Source organism: Lithobates pipiens, unplaced genomic scaffold (assembly GCF_037356315.1).
Source record: "Lithobates pipiens isolate NorthernLeopardFrog02 unplaced genomic scaffold, aLitPip1_a1.2 Scaffold_8, whole genome shotgun sequence".
In the NCBI taxonomy this organism is placed as follows: Eukaryota; Metazoa; Chordata; class Amphibia; order Anura; family Ranidae; genus Lithobates; species Lithobates pipiens.
The window spans coordinates 215,127,952-215,141,404 of record NW_027507903.1 but is presented as its reverse complement, the minus strand read 5'-3'; the positions used below and the strand labels follow the sequence as shown (position 1 = coordinate 215,141,404).

At 43.5% G+C, this 13,453-nt stretch overlaps 1 protein-coding gene across 1 annotated transcript in view; it reads left to right on the top strand.

Moving 5' to 3' along the window:
• LOC143960154 (uncharacterized) overlaps positions 1-13,453 on the top strand; it is a 226,091-nt gene that overhangs the window by 146,392 nt on the left and 66,246 nt on the right. Inside the window, exons 9-10 of the mRNA XM_077468464.1 lie at positions 10,457-10,560; positions 11,636-11,788. Coding sequence (XP_077324590.1) covers positions 10,457-10,560; positions 11,636-11,788 — 257 coding nt within the window. The remainder of the gene's footprint in view (positions 1-10,456; positions 10,561-11,635; positions 11,789-13,453) is intronic.

Below are 13,453 nucleotides of genomic sequence, written 5' to 3'. Positions count from 1 at the left end.
AGACAGAGTTTACTGCTTCTAATGATAACTGTTCCCTTGGCAACGTGGAAGAGGTGGAAGCAGACTTTCCTGACATTGTTGTATACAAATTTAATTTCCAGCCCTCTACCCATCTTGGCACCACCGACAGCCCAGAAAGTATCTCCCCTCAGTCCCCACTACTTTTCTCTCCTGAAAAGACCCCTGCCCAAGTGCTTTCTAAGCCCCCAGCATGAGAATGGGCCAATGCAACCATTAGGCCTCAATCCATCAAAGCACCCAAAATACCTGGGACGTTCAGGTCTCTTCCTCCTGCTCCTGCCGAACCCCAGGAAGAGAGTGTGACCACTGCAGTGGAGGAGATTCCTTCAGGCAGTGTCATTGGTGGTGGCTGCCATTCCAGCATTTGGCAGCATTTCAAAAGAACTGGTGTCGTTCAAAAGGCCAAATGCAATCACTGTGGCAGGGAGGTCAGCCGGGGCCGAGACATAGGGCAACTCAGTAATAGTGGCATGAACCAGCACATGCGTGGGCACCACCACGCAGTGCTGTTAGGGGAGAAAAGTATTATGGCAACTCCTCCAAACACCAAAAGGGGAACCAATAGTGGCATCACCACAGCCACCATGAGTGCCAGTACCACCAGCCAGTATAAGGCAGAAAAAAATGCTTTTACCATCCTGCATCCAATCCATACCAGCCAGGCCACCCTCGAAGATTTTGGTGGCTTTCAGAGTAAGGGTATGTCTCGGGCGCAGGTACGTAAAATAACACGCCTGATTGGCCAGATCATTGCAGTTGGAGGAGCACCTTTCAACATGTTGGAAGGTGAGCCCTTAAAGCAATTGATGCAGGCTGTTGCATCACAGTATGCTGTGCCATCACGTAAGACCTGCAGCCAAACTGTGGTGCCAGCCTTATACAGGTCTTGTGTTGGGGTGCTCAAGGAGGAGATTGGAAGGGCAGGTGGACAGGCAGTGCACCTGACCACTGACCTGTGGAGTGTGTGTAGTGCCCAGCATGCCTTCCTGTCCCTGACGGCACATTGGTGGCAGGCCAAGGTGTCCCATGATGTAGTTCAAACATCTGGATCCTCGTCAGCAGTTGACAAACAGGGGCACCATTCCTTCCTCCTGCACGCTGAGGTGCTTGATGAAAATCACACAGCGGAAAACATCCTGCAAGCCCTGCAGAAAATGTTGTTGCAGTGGTTTGGACAGGCAGACAGCAACTACCGGATGCAACAACACCTATGGTGGCAACAACATGGTCAAGGCTGTAAGGGATGGCAGCTTTGTGGGTGTGTGCGCTGCTCAGCCCACCTTCTCCACCAGGTGGTAACTGACAGTTTTTGGTTGGTGTAGGCCATTTCTGGTGGCGGTGGAAGGCTGTCCAAAGTGGTGGGCTCTTGTCGGAAGGTGGCTGGCTACTTCCATCGGAGTGTGAGGGACAGCCACAACCTCAGGGTGGAACAGAGGAAGGCAGGCCTTCCAGAACACTGCCTAAAACAGGATGTGGGGACTAGGTGGAATTCAACCCTAGCAATGCTGGAACGCATCAGTGAGCAGCAGAAGGCTCTCCATGCCATGGCCTGTGATCATAACATTAACATAGAGAGACCTTTAGGCAGGGAGGACTGGGCCATAATTTGGCAGATTGTGGCAGTCCTTAAACCTTTCCTCTCTGTCACAGAACACCTAAGCTGCAAGGATGCCAGCATTGGTCATGTGCTCCCACTCTTCAACCACCTTCAGAGCAAATTGAAGCAGTTCAAGTCGGCTGAGGAACCTTTGCCTGGTGGTGGCCCTCAACCTGATGTGTTGGCTCTGCTAAACACATTTCTGATGGAGTTGGGCAGGAGCATGCAGGAGTTGACCGCCTCTTGCCCAGAACTGATGCTGGCTGCCATGTGTGACCCTCACATCAAGGGCAAAATGGCTGTGCAGTGTAGTGCTCTGACAACATGGAGGGACAGACTAATCGACAGGGTGCGTCAGAGGGAAAGGTTGGTATGGCTGGGAGAGGAGGAAGAAGATGTTGAACACCCCCTCTCCCATGCATAATCTAGTGAAGTGAGCAGAGCTCCTGCCAGTGGAGCATCTTCTGTCTTGGCTGAAGCACTTGACACCCTAATGGGAACCTCCAGCATAGTGCGCCCCAAGAAACCCATATCAGCAAAGCAGGTTATCGTGTCCTATTTGTCAGCCCCACCAGTGCACCCCACCACAGATTCAATGTTTTTTTGGCAGAAGAAGAGCGAGGAGTGGCCTGGCCTCGCAGATATTGCCAAGGAGCTACTGTCCTGCCCTCTGACAAGTTTCCACAGTGAGCAGGTGTTTTCTGAGACGGGAAAATCTATTTGCCAAAGCTGGGGTACCCCTCCCTCAATCTGAACATTCCTTGAACTGACTGTCTGCAGCAGAGATGGCCATTTGGTCTTAGTTGGTCCCTGTCCCTCCACACAATCCCTCCCCTCACTTCTCATCTACCCCTATTTGCTTGTGACATCATCTGGGATGGACGAGAAGAGAGGAGGGGCCGCCAGGGAGCAGCAGAGAGAGAACTTATTACACACGCTTCCTGCGCTACTCTGCATGCTGGCTGGTAAACGCTGTGCCCTGATGTTCCCCAATGTGCCCTGATGTTCCCCAATGTGTCCCAATGTGCTCCAATATGCCCTGATGTGCCTCAATGTGCTCCAATATGTCCTGATGTGCTCCAATATGCCCTGAGATGCCCCAATGTGCCCTTATGTTCCCCAAGGTGCTCTGATGTTCCTCGATGTGTCCCAATGGGCTCCAATATGCCCTGATGTGCCCCAATGTGCTTCAATATGCCCTGATGTGCCCCAATGTGCTCCAATATGCCCTCATGTGCCCCAATGTGCCCTGATGTGCTCCAATGTGCCCTGATGTGCCCCCACCATTCTTCTCATTTACATATATAACTGCTAGAACAGATAAAAATAAATTTAAGGAAATTGATCAAAATTGGAGCGAACAGAATCTGGAGCAGTTGCCCATGGCAACCAATCAGCTTCTCTTCAGTTAGTTCTGTTAAGATTTGAAAATGAAAGAGAGAAGTGGATTGTTTGCCATGCACCGCTGGTCCAGCTTTCACCTGCTCCAGTTTCTATAGATCCCCCCACACTGTTTGGGCTCACCTGTACAGTGCGGGGGATCTATCAAAACTGGAGCAGGCAAAAACTGGAGCAGCCGTGCATGGCAGCAATGTGCTCATTATGAGGGGCTCCCACCATCCATGTGCTGTGCTGACTTCCTCCTGGGGCTGTACCCCTGCTGTGCTCAGTATGTCAGAACAGCACAGGGATGGTTGAAGCCCCTTATAATGAGCACAGCAGGGGTACAGCCCCAGGAGGAAGTCAGCATAGCACAGGGATGGTGGGAGCCCCTCATAAAAAGCATAATGAGTCGACGGCGACGACTGATCTGAAATTCGTAAACGAAAGTTCGTATTTCGTACAAAATTCGGACGCATGGCAATTCGTATTTCAGATCCTCCCGAACGTACAAATTTAGGGAAATTCGTATGAATTTTAGATTTTTACCAAACTAATCGCACATGTCTAGCACACACACAGTCTTTGTTATACATTTTATTCAATTCCTAATAAAGGTTACATTTTATTTCAGTGGTCCCCGGTGTGTAGAGAAACGCACCCTTATCATGTTGTAGTACAAAATTAGCATTATATGTTAGTTGCAGTCACGTGCACTGCTGTATGCCCCACCTAGTTCATAGTCCATGGTCCCTAGTACATCTCGGTAGCAAGCAAGAGAGGGTCGCTACATATAGTGGGACTATGGAGAACAAAGGTAGCCACCCTCGATGAGCAGAAAAATTTAAAATTTGGAGGAGGCTGAGAGCAACAGACAAAACTCTTTTGAGTTAAAGTGTTACTAAACCCACAAAAGTAAAATCAGTCTGTATATGTAGTAAAGCATGCTTGTTATACTCACTGTGGAAGGGGTTAATCCTCTGCATTGTGTAAATAGGTTGTTTGATCCTGTCTTCTCTGATCCTCCTCTCCTTCCACTGTCCCTTGATAATTTCCTGATAAAACAGAGCCTATGGAGTCGGGCTACACATGCATAGTTGCACACATTGGAAAAAAAAAAATCGGGACACTTTTTTGGCAGTAGGCGGAGTCGTGTTATAAATGGGGGCAGGGCATAGGAAAAGGCGAAAATGCGGAAAAATACGGGCGTGGTTTACGTAAAATAGTGGGTGTGGCTTACATGGGGCGTGGCTCGAAGGGGTGTGGTGTCTGAGATGAATGCGGGATGGAGAGGGAAAGGGGGAGCAGAGGGATGGAGGGACAGCAGCCCCCAGATCCTACACCACAATAGCAATATGTGTTTTCCAGAGTTTGACAATCAGCAGATAAAGATACTCCAAATACCTGGTGTTAGCGCTTCAATCATCCCGGCGCCATGATTGTTATGGTGTCAGGATGATTGAAGCGCATTATTTATATTATTACATTGTAATATGAAATGAAATCATTCAACTCACCATGATGCCGAACCATTGGTAGCCATGACCGCGTCACTAGCCACGTTGCCTGCCATCAGGTGCCCCCAGCAGAGTCCCTCCTTACATCAGGTGCCCCATCAGAGGTACCTTCCTCACATCTGTGTCCATCAGCAGAGCCCCTCCTTACATCTGGTGTCCCCATCAGTCCTCCTAACATCTGGTGCCCCTCTGACCTCCAGACTCTGACTGGCCCCTCTGACATCCAGACCCTGACTGGCCCTCTGACATCCAGACTCTGACGGGCCACTCTGACATCCAGACTCACTGGCGCCCGACATCCAGACAGACTGGCCCCCCTGACATACACAGACTGGCTCCCCTGATATACACAGACTGGCGCCCCTGACATACACAGACTGGCGCCCCTGACATACACAGACTGGTGCCCCCGACATCCACAGACTGGCCCCCGACATCCACAGACTGGCCCCCGACATCCACAGACTGGCCCCCGGCATCCACAGACTGGCCCTCAACATACACAGACTGGCCGCCGACATACACAGGCTGGCCCCCGACATACACAGACTGGCCCCCGACAGCCACAGACTGGCCCCCAACATCCAGACTGGCCCCCGACATATTCACAGACTGGCCCCCGACATACACAGACTGGCCCCCGACATCCAGACTGGCCCCGAGACGCGGCACGCCATTGTTGGCGCACGGAGACTTTGAACTGCGGCACCGCCCACTGCACTTCACATGACACACAGGCGCCGCAGCATTTCTATTGAAGACCAGCTTCTGGTCTTCTTTAAAATGGCGGCCAGCGGAGACATTGTCTCCGCCGGCCGGCGGTTAAAAAACCGGGCATTTGAATTTCCCGGGACAAAGCGAATTTCCGGGACAAAATTAATTCGGGACAAATGTCCTAATCCTGGGAATGTCCCGGGAAATTCTGGACCGTTGGCAACTATGCACATGCTCAGTTTGGTGTGTATTGCTACAGCAGTTTTTTCTTTCTTACACTGTCCAAAGAGAGTCAGGGGTCTTTCAGTTTCGTAGGGCAGATAGAAAACTTCCCCTATAAGCTTTAACCAGTGCTTGGCTGGACACTGATAGATGTTACAAGATGGTTCTAACTGCTGAAGAGAAAGGGTATTTAGCAGTTTACATTTACTAAAACTATTGCAATTCTATGTTCTGTATAGTGAATGCAAGGTCCTGGGTTTAGTAACACTTTAAGAATACGTACTTGAATAGAGTTTTTTTTTTATTATACCAGAGTTTAGTGTCACTTTAATGTGATTTGTATTGAGTATGACAAGGCCAGAATCAGAACCATTATGCTCTAAAACTACCTACCTATAATCATAGTTGTGTGCAGCCCATTACATTAGGTTCTACACCCAAAAACGAAAACACACATGACTTTCTCTATAGCCTCAGCTGCACGGGGCAGTGAATGAATAAGAAGTGCTCTGTGCTGAGTTGCTTCATGTTCATTCACAAACTGAAGCATAGTAAACATGGTTTACACGTAGTGAATAGGCACACCTGGCACACCCCCCCCTACACACGCATATGCCTATAATATTATTATCACCTTCTAATCACAGGTTTTTGAAAACTAAGTGTAGCAATAGATTAAAATTACATACAGAAAAACACAATTACAACAACAAAAAACGAAAATGTCATGTTTTTGTAGCTTATTAGCCTTTAAGATGTGATGGTTTTCAGGCTTTTTCGAATTAGTTTTTAGTTCTATGGTGAAAATTCTCATTCATTGCACTGTATTTATGGGGGAGCAACATTTTCAAACTAGGCCTAGGCTTTGTTCCCAATTTAGACTACAAACGCCCCCCCCCCCATCTCCATGACATAGGGGGAGACTTTCTGTAGCTCACAGAACATGGCTTGGAAGGCTGATAACAAGATTTGAGTTTACATTTTAGTGCATGGGAAGTTCCAGGAATACTGAAATGGTAAAGAGTTCTGGGCTTAGATATATATTACTTTACAAAAGACAATAGGTAAGTGTAGGCTGCTGTTTCTGACCTGTCTTTGAAATTTCTATTTGCCTAGCCGCCATGCTAATCCAAGGGCTTCAATACTTCTTGCGTCACTAATGTGTAATAAATATTCAGCCTTTTGGCCACTAGATGGAGCTGATGATCATAGTAAGTTAGTAACAGTATTTATTGCCTAGGTTCTACACCCAAAAACTAAAACCCACATGACTTTCTCTATAGCCTCAGCTGCACGGGGCAGTGAATGAATAAGAAGTGCTCTGTGCTGAATTGCTTCATGTTCATTCACAAACTGAAGCATAGTAATTGCCTAGCCGCCATGCTAATCCAAGGGCTTCAATACTTCTTGCGTCACTGATGTGTAATAAATATTCAGCCTTTTGGCCACTAGATGGAGCTGATGATCATAGTAATTTAGTAACAGTATTTATTGCCTATGATCAAAATAATAAAGGAGGGCCACAGATACCTACAGATATAAGCTAGCACCACATCCCAAAGTAAGGCACACAAAATACCCGTCTAATAAGGACAGCAATACGAATAAAGCTGGGTTCCCACTGGCGTGATGTTAGACATTGCATGTGATTCACACTGCACTGCTGTGCAGCTCACATGCGATGACTGTGCGATCCGAGTTCAGCCATACAGATTGTATGGCTGAATTTGGATCGCATTCGCACAAAAATGACCCTTTTTTTGGTCCACACTGGAATGCGATATGCTTCTTGTACCATTTGACAGGTCACACTGCGATATGCAAACCGATCTAAGGGTGTCATTAACTTTTTATTGGCAACCGGTTTGCAGGAACCGGTACTGGAATCGCTCTGGTTCCCGCATCATGCTAGTGTGAACAGGGACTAGAGGGTGCACTACCCCTTAAAACAGTACACATATACATATAATAAGATCCAAAATGTTATTTATGTCAAATCATACCAGCAAAAAAACTGGTTGATTATATTTAAAAGCCATATAAACAAGAAAAGCCTTTAAAAACAACACACACCATGAACACAAGTCTAACAATACACCTTTATATGTTAGGCCCCATCCACAGTGAGCATATGAATTACTTTATAACTATATAACTACCACCCACTGGATATTCTTATCAGTCCACTTCGTTGTATAGCATAAAAAATTGAAAATGCACTTGTAGCCTGCGGAGAGGCAAGTCCACACTCCGCAAGTGCATTTTTTACTTTTTATATGATAAAGTGGACTAGTATGAGTATCCAGTGAGTGGTATTTATATAGCTCATTGCAAAAAAGTGTAAATAAATTCATATGTTTACTGTGGATGGGGTTTTGTTCAGACTTGTGTTTAAGGGGTGTGTTGTTTTTGAAGACTTTTCTTGTTTATATGACTTTTAAATATAATCAACCAGTTTTTTCGCTGGTATGATTTAACATAAATAACATTTTGAATCTTATTCTACGTATGTGTGTACTTTTTTGAGCGGTGGTGCAGTATGTCCCTTTATTTGTATTTCTGTCCTTGTTAGATGGTTATTGTTTTGTTTTTTTATTTCCTATGGCCATCAGCTCCATCTAGAGGTCATAATGTGGTATTTTCCTGATTCACACTATTCTTATGAATGGAGAACATTCGTCCTGGAGAGAAGATAACCTAGTAACATTTGATTTTGCCTTTAAAAGGAAGAAAGTTACATGCGGTTTTACAAGATGAATAACTCTGCAAATGTTTTTTAAATATATATTGCAGGATATGATGCATCATTTCTGTGATTGTGGTCATTTTCCTGTGAGCATATCGGTACCTAGTCTCAGTGATTGTGGTGGTTCATCTGTAAGTAGGCTAAAAATCGTCATGCACAGGGACATAAATGAAGTCTCTTAAGTCACATGTGAAAGGAATGCATCATGTACTACAGTGTATTGACTGTAATGAAGTGACTCCTGCCATGAGATGTTACCTGGACACTCTTGCTGTTGATATTTGCTTTCACTTTCTGTCCCAGAGTTGCAACAGGAAGTGAGAGGACATCTCCCCAATGCGACATCAATTTACGCAGCGCTTTACATATATTATACATTCACATGAGTCCCTGCCCTCAAGGAGCTTACAATCTAAGGTCCCTAATTCACATACATATACTAGGGCCAATTTAGACAGGAGCTAATTAACCTACCAGCATGTCTTTGGAGTGTGGGTGGAAACTGGAGTACTTGGAGGAAACTCAGAGAGGCACAGGGAGAACATGCAAACTCTAGGGAGGTGGTGCCGTGATTGGGATTCGAACCAATGACCCTAGTGCTGCTAGGCAGAATTGATGACCACTTAGCAACTGTACTGCCCTGTTCGCTTAATATACAATTGTCACTGGAACCGGTGTCCCCATTGATTTGGTGAAAACTCTAAGCCCTTGTACACACGGTCGGAGATTCCGACAACCAAATCCATCGGATTTTGTCCGACAGATCTTGTCCAAAACTGTTGCATACACACGGTCGTACAAAGTTGTCGATCTTTCAGAACGTGATGACGTAATTTCGCTACGATGGGACTATGTTCAGGCTAGTAGCCAATAGCTTTGATGTAGGAATTTGATTTGAGAATGCGTGGCACTTTGTCCGATCGGAATTCTCTACACATGATCGGAGTATGTCCGATCGGATCAGTTTGTCAGAAAATATTTCCAGCAAGTTGGAAAATTTGGTCCGACAGATATTCCGACTGAAACAGTCCGATGCATACCACACACAGTCGGAATATCCGACAAACCGCTCCGATCGGAACACATTCCGACGGAATCTCCGACCATGTGTACAAGGGCTTAAACATTGGATCACCAATGACTTTCTGTTTCAGTAACAATGGATTGGCAAGTGCTCAAGCACTTCTATCTTCTGGGACACCTTACCAGAAAATGAAGGCTTATATGGGCTTCTCATTGGTTAGTAAAGTCATGTGGCTGCACTGACCAATAGGCGCTTGACATTCTGAGATTTATGATGGAAACCAACTCTGGGGCATTAATTATTACTTAAGTTACTTATATAGCGTCATCAATTTATGCAGCGCTTTACATATACATTGTATATTCACATCGGTCCCTACCCTCAAGGAGCTTACAATCTAAGGTCTCTAACTCACATTCATATACTAGGGCCAATTTATACAGAAGCTAATTAACCTATCCGCATGTCTTTGGAGTGTGGGAGGAGACCGGAGCACCCAGAGGAAACCCACACAGGCACAGGGAAAACATGCAAACTCCAGACAGGCAGTGTCATGGTTGGGATTCGAACCAGCCTTTTTACTGCTAGCATTGTATTACTGTGTACAGTTTATGGATAGCTACACCAGCAGCATGGAGCATCATGGCCACTATTTGCAGCAGAGTCCTGAAGGGTGGCAATGATGTTTGAATTTAGTTCACTTTTTTGTGAAAAGTTGAATTACTCTTTAACATCACCTTCAATACTACCAACATAAGTATAAACCAATTTTACAGAGGCAAGTCTCGTGAATAATGTTGTGTAAATGGACATATTTATGCTAAAATATATGTGTTAGAGATTCATATATTATGTGGTTAAAAAATACCTGTACCGTTTGCACGACTGTCTTGTTTCATTCGGTTATCTCTATGTACAGTTCTCGTTTGTGATGATACAGGATGTTCTGAGCCTTTGTTGAACTTTTGCTGTAATATTTTGTAACTCAGTGATAAGTGTTGAAAATTCATAACATATTCTTTTCTCAGCTAATTGTGAGACTTCAACTTTCCCCTAATGATACAAATTGTCTATTCAGTGCTTTCTGCTATTATGCTTTTCTCAGCTAGTCCTTTCAAGCAGAATATGCAGAGCAAGGCTATGCATATATTTGTCATTACAAAATAAAACTAAGAGCATGGACTACTAGAAATGAGTGGGCTTACAGCATATGTTTTCTTTTTTTATGTCTCTAGCTTTCTGTGGTCATTAAATGTACCACACACAGTGGTAAATCTTCCACGTGTTTGCCCTTCAGTGCAAAATTCCACTTCATCTAAAAGAACATCTTCTGCACCTGGTAAGACCTGGCCTGCCATGTTTACCACTCAGTGTATTAAAGTGTTAATTTGTCTTTGAAAATGGTTTCACCGTGAAATGCAATATAATCACGCTAAGGTTTTCAGGAATACCCTTCCTTTCCTTTTGTCCATTCTTTCTATCTCAAATTTCTATTAACTGGTCTCTTCTTCTCTGTAAAAAATTAGCAATTTTGTTTTGTTTTTTCATTCCAAAGGTGAGTATACTATGTGACCACACTTACCTTCACACAGTTTGCCTTCCCACATTTTATGGGTGCTATATGGCATTACCAAGGCAATGAGTTTTGGGACTTTATGTTTCTCACATTTTAGATTGTCCCGATCTATAAGCACAGAAAGCTGTGAATGAAGCCTGCAAACAGTGTTTTGCAGGCTTCATTCACACATACCCTGTAACAAAATTATTGTAATGTCATATACTTTTCGATATGCGATCGGAGCTTGTTGTCGTAAATTCCAACCATGTGGAGGCTCCATTACACAGTTTCCATCAGAATTTCCGTCGCACAAAATTTGAGATCTGGTTCTCAAATTTTCCAACAACAAAATCCGTTGTCAGAAATTCCGATCGTCTATACACAATTCCGACACACAAAGTTCTACGCATGTTCGGAATCAAGCAGAAGAGCTATTGAACTTCAATTTTCTCGGCTCATCGTACGTCACCACGTTCTTGATGTTTGGAATTTCCGACAACATTGTGTTACCCTGTGTATGCAAGACAAGTTTGAGCCAACATCCGTCGGAAAAAATCCTATGGATTTTGTTGTCGGAATGTCCAATAGTGAGTACGTGGCATTAGAATATATCTTAATTGGTTCATTGCATGCAGATCAAAGAAATGTCCTATTGATTTCCATGTGACACAAAGCAGTGTTGTATGTTTTATTGTTCCTCTCCAGATGTTAACTGAAAGACAGAAATTTGGTTAAGAGATCTACAAAGCAAGTCATAACATTACCTTTTTGTCAATGCTAGCAAATATGTATATTAAAAATAATATTTTTGGGATTGCACTAAATGACTTATATATTGTTTTGTTTTGTAACCCAGCAATTCTTAGGAGTAAAATCACATCACTTCATCAGGACCAATTTAAAGCGTCTTTCAGATGTGGTGCTGTGACCAGCTATACCAAAACACCTGAATTGGAAAGCAGAGGAAAACATGCAAGAGCTACATCTGCATACTGTTTAGGATTGAGAGGTATCTCAGCCACAGACTAGTTTAGCTTTAGTAGTTACTCCCTTGTCAAAAAATCATACAGTAGTTCAAAACGGTAAATTCACATTTAGATTTTTTTTTTTTTATTACAAACTTTTTATTGAAAAGATATTGTTAACAAACATCAATCATATGAAAGGGTGTCAATTATATATGATATATATATATGTATAAAGCATTGAAAAGTATAGACTTTCATATATGTGTTATAGACATTTTGACACCTTCCTGGCAAATCAGCCACTGTAGTGCATGGCAGGAACATAGTCCACTTGATGAATAATATCTGCTATGTGTCTTATTCTCAGGTGATTCTAGACGTTTTTGATATCTAATATCAAATAGGAAATTTCACCCAATAATAATTATAAACCCACAAATGACAATTGGTGTGGCTACAATAGGTGTTGGCACTTATCAAGTGAAACCAGTCTGTATAGATTGCTTTAATACTTTGCAGTGTTTACTGAATTAAACTTTCAGAGCTCCTTCACACCTGAATAGGTTACCTGAGTAGGGTACTGCATGATAATTGCCTAGGCTACTTGGCCTGTTTCACTCAATAGTTCAATTTAAATTTGTGCAGTTGTTCTGAATGCAGCAGTTTCATGGCACATTACATGCAGTGAAATGATAGGCACATTCATTGCATACAAATCATACTTTAAAAATCTTAGCTCTTAGGTGATGTGGGGTCCTATATGTTACATTAACCCCTTTGCACCTAAGGGTAAAACAAATCTTAATGCCTAAGCCCAATTTTGCAACTTTGACAGGTGTTGATAAAACCGTACAAATCATCACAACTGCTGGATTATACCTTATTTTTTTTAGGACAAATTGGGCTTTCACTTGGCGGTAAATGGTAATAGATATCTCCTGATTTATTTTTTTATTATCAAAGGAAAACTGGCCAAAATAGTAAAAAAAAAATAAGAAAACCTTTTTTTAAATGTAGCTGTATATCTCTTGCTACTAACATAACCTACCATGAAAGAACAATCCAAAATAAATTTTCCTGCTCATAACGGTCACAACAATACCACATATGTGTATGGTAGTTGTTTTTTGTACCCGTAGTACAGCCCAGAAACAATAGTGCACATTTTGCTTTTCTTTATCCTACCTAAAACACACTGATGCTGACTGACACTGATAATAATAATAATAATAATAATAATAAAAAAAAGCTTGTCCAAAAAATACTGACCCTGACCTTGACCTTTGACCCTGACCTCGACCCAAACACTAACCCTGGCACTAGATCAAACCTTGATCTAGGTATTTTATAAAAAAAAAATTTCCACAATGGCTGCGCTGGGCAATGGCTGCGCTGCTTTCAATCCATCCACTCCAGCCAATCAACAGCCAGCCTGACTGGCGAAGAGGTGGTCGGGGACGAGCGCGGGACTTTCGAGGGGTCAGATAAGTAAAACGGGGGGGCTGAGGGTGCCGGCACTGTCAGATGTTTTTTCACCTTAATGCATAGAATTAACACCTTAATGCATAGAGTATGAAGTTGATTTTTTTGGTTATAAAATCGGCATGCTCAATTTCTCTGTAAACATTTTTTGCCACACTGTGCTCAAAAGGTTGCCTACCCCTGTTCTAAAAGGACAGAGAAAGATACAATGTATCTCTCTCATC